The sequence below is a fragment of the Gymnoscopelus microlampas genome (genome assembly GCF_963454915.1).
Source record: "Gymnoscopelus microlampas genome assembly, chromosome: 5".
Taxonomy (NCBI): domain Eukaryota; kingdom Metazoa; phylum Chordata; class Actinopteri; order Myctophiformes; family Myctophidae; genus Gymnoscopelus; species Gymnoscopelus microlampas.
This window is the reverse complement of record NC_139942.1, coordinates 45,929,787-45,948,269: the sequence shown is the minus strand read 5'-3', so window position 1 is coordinate 45,948,269 and position 18,483 is coordinate 45,929,787. Positions and strand designations below refer to the sequence as shown.

The 18,483-nt window shown below is 40.4% G+C and overlaps 1 protein-coding gene across 1 annotated transcript in view; it reads left to right on the top strand.

Annotated features, from left to right (window-relative positions):
• The window catches only part of LOC311045134 (retinal-specific phospholipid-transporting ATPase ABCA4-like), a gene marked incomplete at both ends in the record, with an annotated part of 110,528 nt that overhangs the window by 63,115 nt on the left and 28,930 nt on the right, over nt 1-18,483 (top strand). Inside the window, 3 exon segments of the mRNA XM_084056944.1 lie at nt 12,236-12,341; nt 14,169-14,374; nt 15,213-15,267. Of these exon segments, the coding sequence (XP_083913070.1) occupies nt 12,236-12,341; nt 14,169-14,374; nt 15,213-15,267 (367 nt within the window).

Below are 18,483 nucleotides of genomic sequence, written 5' to 3'. Positions count from 1 at the left end.
AATGCCATCACTTCTAACTAACATCCCTCCAGATCAGACTTTTCCCCGGAATAATGTCTTTGCTGCTCATTATAGTCAGCCCACCTGTTTAATGCAGGACAGTTATATCTTGTTTTCAACATTGTTCGGGGGCTTCTATTTATTAGAAACCTACTAGATAAATACTAAAAGAGTTAAATTCCTGCTGGAAAGACGATCTCTCTAACCATCTCAATTATCAAACTATAGGTCACAGTAACGGTGTTGCATAGCTCTGACCTACACAATGCGTTTTGGACACTAAAACTACGCACAAAAGTAAAAAATATATAACATTTCATGACAACCATGACTGAGATGTATGTTCACTATGGTCTTAGTGAGGAACTGTAGACAAATCATTAGAAAGGGCTTCTGCTTTGTTTGGCATAGAGAGGGTGGTGAATAACTATCCTTTTTGCGGTATCGACATCAAGAGATTTCGGAAGCATAATTTGTAAACATTAGGGACGCTAGTGATCGTTTATCCTGGCGTCCCAACCTAAGAATGTATAATATAGTTACAGATGAATGTTCTCTTCACGTAAATGTGTTAAAATATTGTGTTATAATAAGATGATCTTGGCCAGTGGTTCTTAAAGAGTTCCATGAGGAGCTTCCAAAATAGACCCTCAGGTCTGTAACTGAGGGTTATGGGAGTCCTTGCAATTAAAATGTTTGAGAACCACTGATCTAGACCCATGATTGGCACAGGGAAGAGTATAAGAACAGTTAACAAATGCAATCACTTCTAACTAACATCCCTCCAGATCAGACATTTCCCAGGAATAATGTCTCTGCTGCTCATTATGGTCAGCTCACCTGTACTGTTTCATACAGAATATTTACATCTTATTTTCAACATTGTTAGGGGGCTTCTATTTATTAGAAACCTACTAGATAAATACTAAAAGAGTTAAATTCCTGCTGAGAAGTCGATCTCTCTAAACATCTCAATTATCAAACTATAGGTCAGACTAACGGTGTTGCATAATTCTGACCTACACAATGCGTTTTGGACACTAAAATACACACAAAAGTTTAAAAATAATTAAACATTTTATGACAACCATGACTGTAATGTATGTTCACTATGGTCTTAGTGAGGAACTGTAGACAAATCATTAAAAAGGGCTTCTGCTTTGTTTGGCACAGAGAGGGTGGTGAATAACTATCCTTTTTGCGGAATCGACATCAAGAGATTTCGGAAGCATAGTTTTTAGCATTAGGGACGCTAGTGATCGTTTATCCTGGCGTCCCAACCTAAGAATGTATAATATAAATACAGATCAATATTTTCATCACATGAATGTGTTAAAATACTGTGTTATGAAAATGTCCAGTGATTCTTAAAGGGTTCCATGAGGGGCTTCCAAAATAGACCCTCAGATCTGTAACTGAGGGTCCTTGCAAATAAAATGTTTCAGAAGCACTGATCTAGACCCATGATTGGCACAGGGAAGAGTATAAGAACAGTTAACAAATGCCATCACTTCTAGCTAACATCCCTCCAGATCAGACATTTTTACACACAAAAGTAAAAAATATAACGTTTCACAACACTATTTCGACAACCATGACTGAGATGTATGTTCACTATGGTCTTAGTGAGGAACTGTACACAAATGATTAAAAAGGGCTTATCCTGGCGTCCCAACCTAAGAATGTATAATATAATTACAGATAAATATTCACATCACACAGGGTCCCCACGGTCATGAAATTCCTGGAAATATTTTGAAAAAATAAATAAAAAAATCCAGTACTGGAAAAGGTTTGAAATTGATCAAACATCATCAAAGGTCCTGGAATTTATCAAGGGTCCTGGAAAAATATTTGGCTATGCATTGTTTTTGGCTATTGATTTTGTTAAAACAAAACATTTTCATAAACATGAATAATATTACACGAAATATGTAACATAAGTAGTTTTTCGCCGAACGGGCTGTGTGACGGCAGCCTAATGTATGTCTCAAACTTTATTTTTGCTACACTGCCTATCTTTGGGCATTCTACATAGGAGTAAGAGACACATTATTGCGCCGAATGATTGTTATATAGGCCTGGAAATTGGGCTAAATATTCTGGAAAAGTTTTGGAAAAGTTTTGGAAATTCATTGCTAAAAATGTGTGGGGACCCTGCATCACATAAATGTGTGTTACAATATGGCGTTATATTAAGATGATCATGGCCAGTGATCCTCAAAGAGCTCCACGAGGGGCTTCCAAAATAGACCCTCAGGTCTGTAACTGAGGGTTATGGGAGTCCTTGAAAATAAAATGTTTGAGAACCACTGATGTAGACCCATGATTGGCACAGGGAAGAGTATAAGAACAGTTAACAGATGCCATCACTTCTAACTAACATCCCTCCAGATCAGACATTTCCCAGTAGTCATGTCTTTGCTGTTCATTATGGTTAGCTCACCTGTACTGTTTCATAGAGGTCATTTACGTCTTTTTTTCAACATGGTTAGGGGGCTTCTATTTATTAGAAACCTACTAGATAAATACTAAAAGAGTTAAATTCCTGTTGCAAAGATGATCTTTCTAACCATCTCAATTATCAAACTATAGGTCACAGTAACGGTGTTGCATAACTCTGACCTACACAATGCGTTTTGGACACTAAAACTACACACAAAAGTAAAACAATATATAATATTTCACGACAACCATGACTGAGATGTATGTTCACTATGGTCTTAGTGAGGAACTGGAGACAAATCATTAAAAAGGGCTTCTGCTTTGTTTGGCACAGAGAGGGTGGTGAATAACTATCCTTTTTGCGGAATCAACATCAAGAGATTTCGGAAGCATAATTTTTAAACATTAGGGACGCTAGTGATCGTTTATCCTGGCGTCCCAACCTAAGAATGTATAATATTATTACTGATGAATGTTCTCATCACATAAATGTGTTCAAATTTTGTGTTATAATAAGATGATCTTGGCCAGTGGTTCTTAAAGAGTTCCATGAGGGGCTTCCAAAATAGACCCTGAGTTCTGTAGCTGAGGGTTATGGGAGTCCTTGAAAATAAAACGTTTCAGAACCACTGATATAGGCCCATGATTGGCTCAGGGAAGAGTATAAGAACAGTTAACAAATGCCGTCACTTCTAACTAACATCCCTCCAGATCAGACACTTCCCAGGAATAATGTCTTTGCTGCTCATTATAGTCAGCCCACCTGTTAAATGCAGGATAGTTATATCTTGTTTTCAACATGGTTAAGGGGCTTCTATTTATTAGAAACCTACTAGATAAATACTAAAAGAGTTAAATTCCTGCTGGAAACATGATCCCTCTAAACATCTCAATTATCAAACTATAGGTCAGACTAACGGTGTTGCATAACTCTGACCTACACAATGCGTTTGGACACTAAAACTACGCACAAAAGTAAAAAATATATAACATTTCACGACAACCATGACTGAGATGTATGTTCACTATGGTCTTAGTGAGGAATTGCAGACAAATCATTAAAAAGGGTTTCTGCTTTGTTTGGCACAGAGAGGGTGGTGAATAACTATCCTTTTTGCGGAATCGACATCAAGAGATTTTGGAAGCATAATTTTTAGCATTAGGGACGCTAGTGACCGTTTATCCTGGCGTCCCAACCTAAGAATGTATAATACTAGAAGTTCGGGCCGCTATGCGGCCTGAACGTCTAGCGCGACGCGTCGTCCACTTGGCAGTGCCCCATGACAGGCACCTCACAGTGAAGTGGTGGTCATTTTGGCAGCGTGGGTTGTGTTGAGGATGGAAGCCGTCGAACTGGTGTGATCTGACGGCATCCTAGAATTTATAGGTAGGATGTGATGTCATGCTGTCGTGAGATTACGTCACACTGGCGTTGTGTCCATATTCGGGACGACCGATTCGGGACGACCGTCTCATCGTGATGTCAGATTACGTCACACTGGCGTGATGTCAGATTACGTCACACTGGCTACATACATACTGACAACCGACATGGCGCAGGATTCAAATTGTATATATAGATAATTACAGATTAATATTGTCATCACATAAATGTGTTAAAATATTGCTTTATGAAATGATGATCATGGCCAGTGATTCTTAAAGCATTCCATGAGGGTCTTCCAAAATACTGTAGACCCTCAGGTTTGTAACTGAGGGTTATTGTGGGAGTCCTTTAAAAAAAAAATCAGAACCGCTGATCTAGGCCCATGATTGGCACAGGGAAGAGTATAAGATCAGTTAACAAATGCCATCACTTCTAACTAATATCCCTCCAGATCAGACATTCCCCAGGAGTCATGTTTTTGCTTTTCATTATGGTCAGCTCACCTGTACTGTTTCATAGAGAACACTCACGTCTTATTTTCAACAAGGTTAGGGGGCTTCTATTTATTAGAAACCTACTAGATAAATACTAAAAGAGTTAAATTCCTACTGGAAAGATGATCTCTCTAACCATCTCAATTATCAAACTATAGGTCACACTAACGGTGTTGCATAACTCTGACCTACACAATGCGTTTTGGACACTAAAACTACGCACAAAAGTAAAAAATATATAACATTTCACGACAACCATGACTGAGATGTATGTTCACTATGGTCTTAGTGAGGAACTGGAGACAAATTATTAAAAAGGGCTTCTGCTTTGTTTGGCACAGAGAGGGTGGTGAATAACTATCCTCTTTGCGGAATCAACATCAAGAGATTTCGGAAGCATCATTTTTAGTATTAGGGACTCTAGTGATCGTTCATCCTGGCGGCCCAACCTAAGCATGTATAATATAATTACAGAAGAATATTGTCATCACAAAAATGTGTTAAAATATTGCTTTATGAAAAGATGATCATGGCCAGTGATTCTTAAAGCGTTCCATGAGGGTCTTCCAAAATAGACTCTCAGGTCTCTAACTGAGGGTTATGGGAGTCCTTAAAAAAAAAGTTTCAGAATCACTGATCTAGGCCCATGATTGGCTCAGGGAAGAGTATAAAAACAGTTAACAAATGCCATCACTTCTAACTAACATCCCTCCAGATCAGACTTTTCCCCAGAATAATGTCTTTGCTGCTCATTATAGTCAGCCCACCTGTTTAATGCAGGACAGTTATATCTTGTTTTCAACATTGTTCGGGGGCTTCTATTTATTAGAAACCTACTAGATAAATACTAAAAGAGTTAAATTCCTGCTGGAAAGACGATCTCTCTAACCATCTCAATTATCAAACTATAGGTCACAGTAACGGTGTTGCATAGCTCTGACCTACACAATGCGTTTTGGACACTAAAACTACGCACAAAAGTAAAAAATATAACATTTTACAACACTATTTCGACAACCATGACTGAGATGTATGTTCACTATGGTCTTAGTGAGGAACTGTAGACAAATCATTAGAAAGGGCTTCTGCTTTGTTTGGCATAGAGAGGGTGGTGAATAACTATCCTTTTTGCGGTATCGACATCAAGAGATTTCGGAAGCATAATTTGTAAACATTAGGGACGCTAGTGATCGTTTATCCTGGCGTCCCAACCTAAGAATGTATAATATAGTTACAGATGAATGTTCTCTTCACATAAATGTGTTAAAATATTGTGTTATAATGAGATGATCTTGGCCAGTGGTTCTTAAAGAGTTCCATGAGGAGCTTCCAAAATAGACCCTCAGGTCTGTAACTGAGGGTTATGGGAGTCCTTGCAATTAAAATGTTTGAGAACCACTGATCTAGACCCATGATTGGCACAGGGAAGAGTATAAGAACAGTTAACAAATGCAATCACTTCTAACTAACATCCCTCCAGATCAGACATTTCCCAGGAATAATGTCTCTGCTGCTCATTATGGTCAGCTCACCTGTACTGTTTCATACAGAATATTTACATCTTATTTTCAACATTGTTAGGGGGCTTCTATTTATTAGAAACCTACTAGATAAATACTAAAAGAGTTAAATTCCTGCTGAGAAGTCGATCTCTCTAAACATCTCAATTATCAAACTATAGGTCAGACTAACGGTGTTGCATAATTCTGACCTACACAATGCGTTTTGGACACTAAAATACACACAAAAGTTTAAAAATAATTAAACATTTTATGACAACCATGACTGTAATGTATGTTCACTATGGTCTTAGTGAGGAACTGTAGACAAATCATTAAAAAGGGCTTCTGCTTTGTTTGGCACAGAGACGGTGGTGAATAACTATCCTTTTTGCGGAATCGACATCAAGAGATTTCGGAAGCATAATTTTTTGCATTAGGGATGCTAGTGATCGTTTATCCTGGCGTCCCAACCTAAGAATGTATAATATAAATACAGATCAATATTTTCATCACATGAATGTGTTAAAATACTGTGTTATGAAAATGTCCAGTGATTCTTAAAGGGTTCCATGAGGGGCTTCCACAATAGACCCTCAGATCTGTAACTGAGGGTCCTTGCAAATAAAATGTTTCAGAAGCACTGATCTAGACCCATGATTGGCACAGGGAAGAGTATAAGAACAGTTAACAAATGCCATCACTTCTAGCTAACATCCCTCCAGATCAGACATTTTTACACACAAAAGTAAAAAATATAACGTTTCACAACACTATTTCGACAACCATGACTGAGATGTATGTTCACTATGGTCTTAGTGAGGAACTGTACACAAATGATTAAAAAGGGCTTATTCTGGTGTCCCAACCTAAGAATGTATAATATAATTACAGATAAATATTCACATCACATAAATGTGTGTTACAATATGGCGTTATATTAAGATGATCATGGCCAGTGATCCTCAAAGAGCTCCACGAGGGGCTTCCAAAATAGACCCTCAGGTCTGTAACTGAGGGTTATGGGAGTCCTTGAAAATAAAATGTTTGAGAACCACTGATGTAGACCCATGATTGGCACAGGGAAGAGTATAAGAACAGTTAACAGATGCCATCACTTCTAACTAACATCCCTCCAGATCAGACATTTCCCAGTAGTCATGTCTTTGCTGTTCATTATGGTTAGCTCACCTGTACTGTTTCATAGAGGTCATTTACGTCTTTTTTTCAACATGGTTAGGGGGCTTCTATTTATTAGAAACCTACTAGATAAATACTAAAAGAGTTAAATTCCTGTTGCAAAGATGATCTTTCTAACCATCTCAATTATCAAACTATAGGTCACAGTAACGGTGTTGCATAACTCTGACCTACACAATGCGTTTTGGACACTAAAACTACACACAAAAGTAAAACAATATATAATATTTCACGACAACCATGACTGAGATGTATGTTCACTATGGTCTTAGTGAGGAACTGGAGACAAATCATTAAAAAGGGCTTCTGCTTTGTTTGGCACAGAGAGGGTGGTGAATAACTATCCTTTTTGCGGAATCAACATCAAGAGATTTCGGAAGCATAATTTTTAAACATTAGGGTTGCTAGTGATCGTTTATCCTGGCGTCCCAACCTAAGAATGTATAATATTATTACTGATGAATGTTCTCATCACATAAATGTGTTCAAATTTTGTGTTATAATAAGATGATCTTGGCCAGTGGTTCTTAAAGAGTTCCATGAGGGGCTTCCAAAATAGACCCTCAGTTCTGTAGCTGAGGGTTATGGGAGTCCTTGAAAATAAAACGTTTCAGAACCACTGATATAGGCCCATGATTGGCTCAGGGAAGAGTATAAGAACAGTTAACAAATGCCGTCACTTCTAACTAACATCCCTCCAGATCAGACACTTCCCAGGAATAATGTCTTTGCTGCTCATTATAGTCAGCCCACCTGTTAAATGCAGGACAGTTATATCTTGTTTTCAACATGGTTAGGGGGCTTCTATTTATTAGAAACCTACTAGATAAATACTAAAAGAGTTAAATTCCTGCTGGAAACATGATCCCTCTAAACATCTCAATTATCAAACTATAGGTCAGACTAACGGTGTTGCATAACTCTGACCTACACAATGCGTTTGGACACTAAAACTACGCACAAAAGTAAAAAATATAACATTTCACAACACTATTTCGACAACCATGACTGAGATGTATGTTCACTATGGTCTTAGTGAGGAACTGTAGACAAATCATTAAAAAGGGCTTATCCTGGCGTCCCAACCTAAGAATGTATAATATAATTACAGATAAATATTCACATCACATAAATGTGGTTTCCAATATTGTGTTATATCAAGATTATCATGGCCAGTCATCCTTAAAGAGCTCCATGAGGGGCTTCCAAAATAGACCCTCAGGTCTGTAACTGAGGGTTATGGGAGTACTTGAAAATAAAATGTTTGAGAACCACTGATCTAGACCCATGATTGGCACAGGGAAGAGTATAAGATCTGTTAACAAATTCCATTACTTCTAACTAACATCACTCCAGATCAGACACTTCCCAGGAATAATGTCTTTGCTGTTCATTATGGTCAGCTCACCTGTACTGTTTCATACAGGACACTTAAGTCTTCTTTTCAACATGGTTAGGGGGCTTCTATTTATTAGAAACCTACTAGATAAATACTAAAAGAGTTAAATTCCTGTTGCAAAGATGATCTTTCTAACCATCTCAATTATCAAACTATAGGTCACAGTAACGGTGTTGCATAACTCTGACCTACACAATGCGTTTTGGACACTAAAACTACGCACAAAAGTAAAAAATATATAACATTTCACAACACTATTTTGACAACCATGACTGAGATGTATGTTCACTATGGTCTTAGTGAGGAACTGCAGACAAATCTTTAAAAAGGGCTTCTGCTTTGTTTGGCACAGAGAGGGTGGTGAATAACTATCCTTTTTGCGGAATCGACATCAAGAGATTTTGGAAGCATAATTTTTAACATTAGGGACGCTAGTGATCGTTCATCCTGGCGTCCCAACCTAAGAATGTATAATATAAATACAGATCAATATTCTCATCACATATGTGTGTTCAAATATTGCGTTATAATAAAATAATCATGGATAGTGATTCTTAAAGCGTTCAATGAGGGGCTTGTAACTGAGGGTTATGGGAGTCCTTGAAAATATTTTTTTTGAGAACCACTGATCTAGGCCCATGATTGGCACAGGGAAGAGTATAGGAGCAGTTAAAACATGCCATCACTTCTAGCCAACATTCCTTCAATCTTGGGTGCTCATTATGGTCAGCACACCTGTACTGTTCCATACAGAACACTTACATCTTGTTTTCAACATTGTTAGGGGGTTTCTATTTATTAGAAACCTACTAGATAAATACTAAAAGAGTTAAATTCCTGCTGGGAAGTCGATCTCTCTAAACATCTCAATTATCAAACTATAGGTCAGACTAACGGTGTTGCATAACTCTGACCTACACAATGCGTTTTGGACACTAAAACTACTCACAAAAGTAAAAAAAATATGTAACATTTCACGACACTATTTCGACAACCATGACTGAGATGTATGTTCACTATGGTCTTAGTGAGGAACTGTACACAAATCATTAAAAAGGGCTTCTGCTTTGTTTGGCACAGAGAGGGTGGTGAATAACTATCCTTTTCGCGGAATCGACATCAAGAGATTCCGGAAGCATAATTTTTTAGCATCAGGGACGCTAGTGATCGTTTATCCTGGCATCCCAACCTAATAATGTATAATATAATTACAGATGAATATTGTCATCAAATAAATAAAATATTGTGTTATGAAAATGGCCAGTGATTCTTAAGGAGTTCTGTGAGGGGCATCCAAAATACACCCTCAGGTCTGTAACTGAGGGTTATGGGAGTCCTTGAAAATAAAATGTTTCAGAACCACTGATCTACACCCATGATTGGCACAGGGAAGAGTATAAGATCAGTTAACAAATGCCATCACTTCTAACTAACATCCCTCTAGATGAGACATTTCACAGTAATAATGTCTTTACTGCTCATTATGGTCAGCCTTCCTATTTAATGCAGGACAGTTACATCTTGTTTTCAACATGGTTAGAGGGCTTCTATTTATTAGAAACCTACTAGATAAATACTAAAAGAGTTAAATTCCTACTGGAAAGATGATCCCTCTAAACGTCTCAATTATCAAACTATACGTCACACTAACGGTGTTACATAACTCTGACCTACACAATGTGTTTTGGACACTAAAACTACGCACAAAAGTAAAACTTAATAACTGTAGAAAAGCGATTATATAAAATATAAGACTATATCTATCGGGAATCTATTTCATAATAAGACAGACCGATGTGCATGCTGGTTATGCTAAATAGCACTGCTTCTCCTCCAATCAAAGTGCACCGTTGGACAAGGAGGGGACAACAATATCAATATGTCGGCACTGTGACTATATCTTATTTTACCAGCAGATGGCAATGCAGAGTAGAGTAGGAAACAGTAAAGAAATGATTAACATATGAGCTATTAGCTCTATTCCTATGAGACAACCACAAAATGACTTGAGGGGCTTCCAAAATAGACCCTCAGGTCTGTAACTGAGTGTTATCCTTGAAAATAAAATGTTTGAGAACCACTGATCTACGCCCATGGTCAAGAACAAGAACTAGCCTGGTAAGGCACCCCGGTCGCGGAAATCGCATTTCATTTGATTTCAGCAGACCAATCAAGTGAAATGCGATTTACCAGGCTAATCAAGAACTGCCAGCCAGCTAATTGGTGCTGTGGGAACCAACACACGGGCACTGGTCACGAGGATGTCCTACATTAACATACGTGGACGTACAGTACTCACGAAAGTTGCAGGAGCGCAAAGTACCGACGAGCTGACCAGATGTATGGAGAACCCGAATGACTGGAGGCGACGATGGAGGGCTCGTCTGAGGACGACCTAGAAAGAGTTTACACTGCAGGGCTTATTATCCACTACAACACATCACAGCAGACTGTCAGACTCCTACTGTACAGTGAATTCAGGGTACATGAATATCGATACAGTAGATGAGGTGGCCGAGTGGTTAAGGCGATGGACTGCTAATCCATTGTGCTCTGCACGCGTGGGTTCGAATCCCATCCTCGTCGTTTAATGCAGGTTTTCTGTAGCATACATGATGAGATTACATTCTGCCCTTGATACCAGCCGAGTTTATAGGCAGTCGGAGAGAGTGAGTGCGTCAATAAAAGAAAAACGTGTGCTCTCTATTCCATCCACATTCACAGTGCACTGAATTGTGTAGGTAATGTATCAGTGCATATTTCATAATATGCTGATGCTAATGTATATAATTAGTTTATTCCCTGATTAGAGCCAGACAGAAAAAAACAAAATCAACAGCTTAAGAATAATTTTAAATATTTTAAATATCTATCCAAATACGAGCAGCAGTTATGAGAGCAAGTCCCTCCTGGCTCTCTTTCCTGTTTAGTTTTTCAGGACAACTGTAAATCTCCCTCTGTCTCTTTCTCTAGACATTTTATCATCCATGTGTACACACACACGCACGCACGCACGCACGCACGCACGCACGCACGCACACACACACACACACACACACACACACACACACACACACACAGAGACACACGCTTCTCAATTTGAGGTCCGGGGACCGCCTGGGGTCCAAATGGACTCTACAGGTCTGTAACTCAGAGAACGTGCACTCTGAGTTAAATGATTACTGAGGATTTTACAGTGTAGATTGGTGTCCCAGAGATTAAAATCTCATCTCATCACAATATCTATTGCACCAGTATCTTCATTATCAGGTCATTGGTTCTCAATGTGAGGTCCACGTGGTTCCATTTGTATACTCTCAGAGTTAAATGAACACTGTGGATTATACAGTGTATAGATTGAGGTCCCAGAGATTGATCGATTGAATACTTTATTGGTCAGAAATGTAAACAGCACTTGGTACAATAAGACATTAAGGCTAAAAGGATAACACAAAAAAGTAATGGGGGCTTGTTTCCATTGTGGTCCTATGTATTCAATTCATCAACATAGAATACAAAAAAATACACAATAATACATGTCATCAACAAATACAAACGCTATATGTACAAAAGAGATGTTAAAATGACATATACATCCTCCTTTGATCTCCTGATAGATGTTTTTTCAAGCCAAAAGATAAAAGTTACAGACAAAAACATTTGATCAAATGGGGGTCCGTTTCCTCATGCATATCAAACTGGGGGTCCTTGAAATGAAAGGAGTTGCGAACCGTTGTTCTAGGTCTATGTGACTGACACTGTCTCAGTGTTGTTGAAGGTGTCTTTAGTCTTTTGTTCCTGTCACCTGCAGAACGACTGCGACTGTGCATCAGAATGTTCCTGCGCCTGTTCCCTCTGCACCAGGCACAAAGACCAGTCACAGAACCATGCACCACAACTAGAACGAGCCATGGATGGTAAGTGTGTGTGCGTGTGTGCGTGTGTGTGTGTGTGTGTGTGTTAATTTTGTATGCATGTTGTAGAAGCCATTTCACTGTTTGTTTGATTATTATTATTTGGTATTAGTCAGTGGTGGAAAAAGTAATAAAATGTGTTACTTAAGTAAAAGTATCAATACTGCAGTGTAGAAATTGTAAAAGTCCGGTAATCAGAATTTACTTGAGTAAAAGTACAGTAGTATTGGCATCACAATATATACTTAAAGTACCAAAAGTAAAAGTACTCATTATGCAGAATGTCCCATTTCACAAGTTCAACACGTATACAAGTATTTTGACGATAGCAGATCTACAAGCTTACAATGCGTCGCATTGCGACAAATTGGGAAATACTCCAGTAAAGTAAAAATTCCTCAAAAGTGTACTTAAGTACAGTACTTGAGTAAATGTACTTACAGTAGTTACTTTACACCACTGGTATTAGTTTGGGTATTTTATTTGTAAATTGGATTATTGTTTGTGGGCACCAAGGGGAATGCCTCTTATCTTGGACAGGTGATTGGGGAAGGGTATGCACCTGGGGTGGACATTATGTATTATTTTTTTTACCAGAGCCAGAGAATGCCAAAGCTGTTTGTCAGTTCACATTTTGGATCGTTCAATCTGCAAAAGTTGTGGACAATGCGTTGTTTGCGTGTGTAAGAATACTCTCAAGGTGCATCAGTGGATTTTGAGGAGCTTTTGAGAAGGTTGAACCAACGAAACGCCACGTGCACACGTGTATAATGGATGAAACTTACCTGAATGAGATATCAGTTCTATATCAAATACAATGTCCATTACTATTAATCTTCTATAATATAATATAAATTATATAATATATGTCAGCAATAATAATGAATAGTCCTCTGCTTCTGTTTTTTCTGCCAGAGGAAGAGTTCCAACAAACTCAGTGCAACAAGAGATGCATTTCTGCACTCGGGTCAGACATATAGCCTTGTAGTGATATTGATCTGTATGTTTTCTGCTTCAGTCGCTGCTGGAGGAAATGCCTACACTATAAAAGTATAGCCATAAAGTGTCCAGTACAAAGCATCTATACGGCTCCATAGCCTTTTAAGCACACATTTAACCTTCCAGTTTAAGCTTGAATAAACACTTTATCTTCCTTTCGGAATCAATAAAGTAAAGATGGATGTGTTTTTCCACTCCAAGCAGTTATTCCAGAACCCCCCCCCCCCCCCCCCCCATTGTCTTCTCAAGGTCATCCTGGTTAAGCCCTGTACTTTGTTGTATGATGAAAAGTGAAAATAGCCGAGCTTACAATACGTGACATTGCAAGCTTATGTAGATCGTCTATTTGCACTATTTTTGAAAATGGTTATAATGATATATGATAATAGGTTGAAAATGGTCAAAATCTTTGAATATATATATTTTTGAAACCAAACATTTGTAACTCAAATCTTTGCTTCTGGGGGGTCCGCGGCCAAATACATATCTAAAAACAGTATGTTGCTATATCAGTGGTACTCCAACTTTTCCATGTCAAGGACCCCCACAATGATATGTGTTTGGCCGCGGACCCCCATCTCAAGATATGTTGTTCCAGGGACCCCCAGAAGCACAGATCGGAGTTAAAAATGTTCGCTTCATAATATATATATATTCAAAGATTTGCACAAATTGTCCACGATTTAAAAAAAAATTAGCAGAGTGCCGCGCTATGAGCTTGTATATCTGCTATTTTTGAATAGCCAAAGAAATCTTAATATGACACAGATGCGTTCCCGCTCTTAATGGATTAAATATTCCCACCCCCCCTGCGTGTTTTTGTGTCTCCAGGAAACGTGGAGGCCATCACCTCCCTCATCCAGCACCACGTCCCCGATGCCAGGCTGATCGAGACGATAGGACAGGAGATGACTTACCTGCTGCCCAGTAAGGGCTTCAGGCATCGCGCGTACGCCAGCCTGTTCAGGGAGCTGGAGGAGACGCTGGACTACATGGGCCTGAGCAGCTTCGGCGTCTCCGACACCTCACTGGAGGAGGTACTGTAGGGCTGTGGTGGACAGTAACTAAGTACATTTACTTGAGTGTACTTAACCCATTAAGACATGAGGCTGATTCTAAAAAATGTCTTCTAAATCCTTTAAGAAGAGAGTTTTCCTGGAAAAACTAGAATTTCCTGCAAACAAAATATAGTTTTTCCCCCTACATGCCTTACATGTAAATCTGCCAAACTAAAATGACCTTTCCTAAAACATAATTAAAGTTTTTCATAATCATCTAACCAAACAACTTTAACAAAAATAGACACTTAAAAAAAAGAAAGAAAAAAAAACTTTTTTAGTTCATCATAAAAGGCCAGTAAACCAGAGAAGGTATTTCGTTTTCCATTTCTTCCAAGTCATATGAACAAAATTTTTCCTCCTCAGGAATATCAATGAATATAAATGGGAAGCAAGTTTCTGGACCCTGATCATACACAGTCTCTCCTCTGTTCAACATCACTGTGTGTTTTAACATTTTGTCAAGCACAATTCTACTTGTATGATACTCCAGTAGTCATTCAAAGACAAAAGGTCTGCCCGCACATGTTTGCTCACATTCACATTTTATTCTATTCCTCCCACGGGGGAAGCAATTACTGTGCACACGTTTCGTCTGGGACTTCCTTAGTGAGACACAAAACGTCTGTGCTGTGTGTACCGTGCAGTAATTGCTCCCCTGTGGGAGGAATTGAATACAATGTGAATACAAGCAACATGTGAGGGCAAACCCTTTCTCCTTGAATAAACTGGTTGATTATTAGCATGCAATGTCTGTTAAAAAAAATCTGTTGCTTTGCATGGAAACTTAAGAAACAAGAGATGTATTCTCTTTCAGATATTCATCAAGGTCACAGCGGCCGGAGAGGCAGCAAATAATGCATGTACCCCTGGTAAATATCTCCATTAATATTCCATGACCTCCCTGTATTCCATTCTTGTGTTTAATATCACACTGCACTGGCTTTCCACATAACAGTGGTACATTCAATAGTGTGTTTTCCATTCCTGTCTTTAACCATTGTGAGATGTTTACTTATTTTAAACTAGAGTTTCGGGGGGCTACGCCCCCCTCAACCCCAGCCGCGCACGGGGCCCAGGCGTGTGTATATAGGGGGACCCAAATCGCCGGAGTGAAACTGTGGAAAAGTTTTGTTGAAAAAGGAAAAAATTTGAAGAAATAATATTTCTTATGTTTCAGGGGGTCCACAGGGGGTCCGCGGACCCCCTGATGGTCCACTGACCCCCTGTGGAGTGTTGGGACGCGCGGGGACACCCCTGGAACATTGCGGACCATTTGGTTTTTTTTTTTTTTTCATGAAGGTGGTTGCTTGTTTCTGGCGCAGGCTGTGCAAACCTGGCAACCCAGCGCATGCTGCCGCACGTTTAAGTGGCGTAGCGTCATGAGGGTCAGTGGGGCCGTGGCTCGGTCAGTGAAGACCCTGTAGTGCGGATGATATGTGGCATAGAGGGGCAGATTGTAAATCCACAGAGGAAACATCCGTGGGCTACCATTGGTTCAGCGATGTGTGCGGTCGCCCTGCGGCCCCTCCTCCTCCACCAATGTGCAGTATTGACAGCCCTGACGTCACAACAATTGGAGCGATGGGCACTGCACTGTGGTTGGTTAGGGTACACCTAGGGCCCAGGTAGAACCCAGTTAAAGCCTGCATGGGCAAACCCAGTTAGGACCCGCCTTGGTCCCACATAAACATGGCTAGTTGGGGCCCACCTAAGGGCCAGGTAGAAGCTACTTATAGCCTGCATGGGCATCGCAGTTGGGAGTGAAGTGGATGCCGCTGACATTGCTGACATGGGGTCCATATGGTTTAGCCCACCTTGAAACCATATGGGAACTACGCTGGCATGCTGGCTGTAATGCAAACGCTGCATCATACCTGCAGTGTGTAGTTTGATGTTGTGTGTGTAGCAGATATACCTGCAGTGTGTAGATCAATGTCCATAGGAAAGTCAATGCCCAGCAGTGTTTTTTTTCCCCAGCAGAGTTTCTAGTGTCTGTGTCTCTCTGGAAGAGGTTGCACATGAACTCTGCAGCCGCACTGAGGCGCTCCAACACAAACACTCTGACATTAAGCTGCTTCACACAACAAACATCAGCACCACGCTGCTGTTTGTCCAAAAGACACAATATCTGCTCTCCCACCGACGTCATGTGTTCATTTATCGACAGCCGTACAGACTCCTTTTGACACATTTTACGTCGTTTATCCAGCTCTCACTGACTCTCCACATCGGGCTGTTATTTTGCTGCGATCAAGTCAACGATGTGAGAGATTAGCTATCACAGACGGACGGACAGGGGGTGAAACATAGTCTTGCGCCATGCCTTTCGGCCTGGCGGAGACAATAAAAAACCGAAAGTAAAGGAAATGGCCATTTCTGCAACAGAAGTAGTCAATAAACTATGCTATGAAAACATGGGCCACATTGGCAAAGAATGTAAGAAAGAGGCAATCATGTAGAAAATAGCCGATCTCCAAGCTTACAAAGCCTCTGAACGTGAGGCGTTTCGAGCTTGTAGATCGGCTATTTTCACAATATTTACTTGTGGAACGGAGTCAAACAGAATGGGGGGGTCCCAGATCAAGTACGTGTATTTGGGGGGGGGGGGGGGGGGGCGGCGTGAAAGGGTTGATAAACACTGCTGTAATCGGAGCGAAATTATCTGAAATTACTACATGACCATAGTGCAGGCTAACATGCGTTGCACGGGGCGGTCCTGCCATTACGTTAGTTACTGTAGTTGCTGTGGAGCTACATAGTTCTCCAGAAGACACACACAAACATACACCATCTACAATGGACGAACTGAGCAGCAATATAGACATTCACCACACGAACGTGCATTGTTGACAAAGTGATTGCACAGCCGCTGCAGGCATGACAACCAGGTTAGCGTTAGCGACATGGCAGCTATCACAGCGCCCTGTCCGTCGTGCTGCAACTGCCTGTGATGGCTACAGCAGTAACAGCAAGCTGTCTGCGATGCCATTGTCTGGAGACTGCTGTTAGCGTGACACGACCAATGAGAGTGAGCGCTGTAGTTGTTGCTAAGATACGGTGGCGTCTCTGCCCCATAGCTTGTAGATCTCTCACACATGATTGGCGTAGGCTGCGTTGCCAGGTCTGACTTTGTGTCTAAGCAATGGTCGGCTGATTTTTGCGCGCCTTTGGGCTCGTTTGCATTGTGCGCACGGCAGCGCTTGTTTAGCGTACGTCAGCGCGACGTGGCAACGTGAAAGGTGATTGGCTGGTGAAAAGAAACACCCGACGTTACACCAGAAATGGTGCCTGGAGAAAATGGTGACCAAAAAAAAAGTTTGGAAAAAAAGGAAAAAACCCCCGCAGCGGCTGCGTGCTGTTGTGGTGATGAGGTCGTGCGCACGGTAAACGGTACGAAGCTGCCTCCCCTTCCGTTTTGTCCGACATTTGGTGAGTAGAATTAATTATGTTGCGCGGTGGAAAAGGTGTATTGAGCAGTGAGATGTCCCCTACGCGAGGCGTAAATTCAGCGCGGCCGGCGTGGCGAGTCAGTTGGCGACATGTGGTCTGGCGGTGCGTTGTTTAGTCGATAACAGAGCTGTGGGGTGTGGACACCGAGGGTGCGGAAGTTGGTCGCCATTTATATAGTTAGATAGAGTACCGATGTCCTGATGTCACTCGTTGATCCCTTGGGTCACGGAAGTAATTTTTCTATGGAGAATAACATTGGGTCATCTTAGAATCGACTCGTATAAGAATTTTGGTCCAACAATGAACAAATTGTCCCGGCGATATTGTCAGGGAGGTGGCTCTGTATCGTTTACGATAGTCACTCACTCATATTTGATACAGTCTGTTTCTGTTGAAAATGTAATTAATTCGGTAACATTAGCTCGGCATCAGTTGATGCTTCATATCCATATGAGTCAAACCGCCGTGCTCATTTGTTTATTTTTGGAACACAGTTCTTGTATGACGTGATATTAAAACAACAATTGTAGATCGGCTATTTTCGGGGTGTGACCCCGGCACGCAACCAAATATAACTTCAGGCATTACAGTATGTTAATATTGTAGTCCACACAGGTAGATCCTTGTCAAGCCTT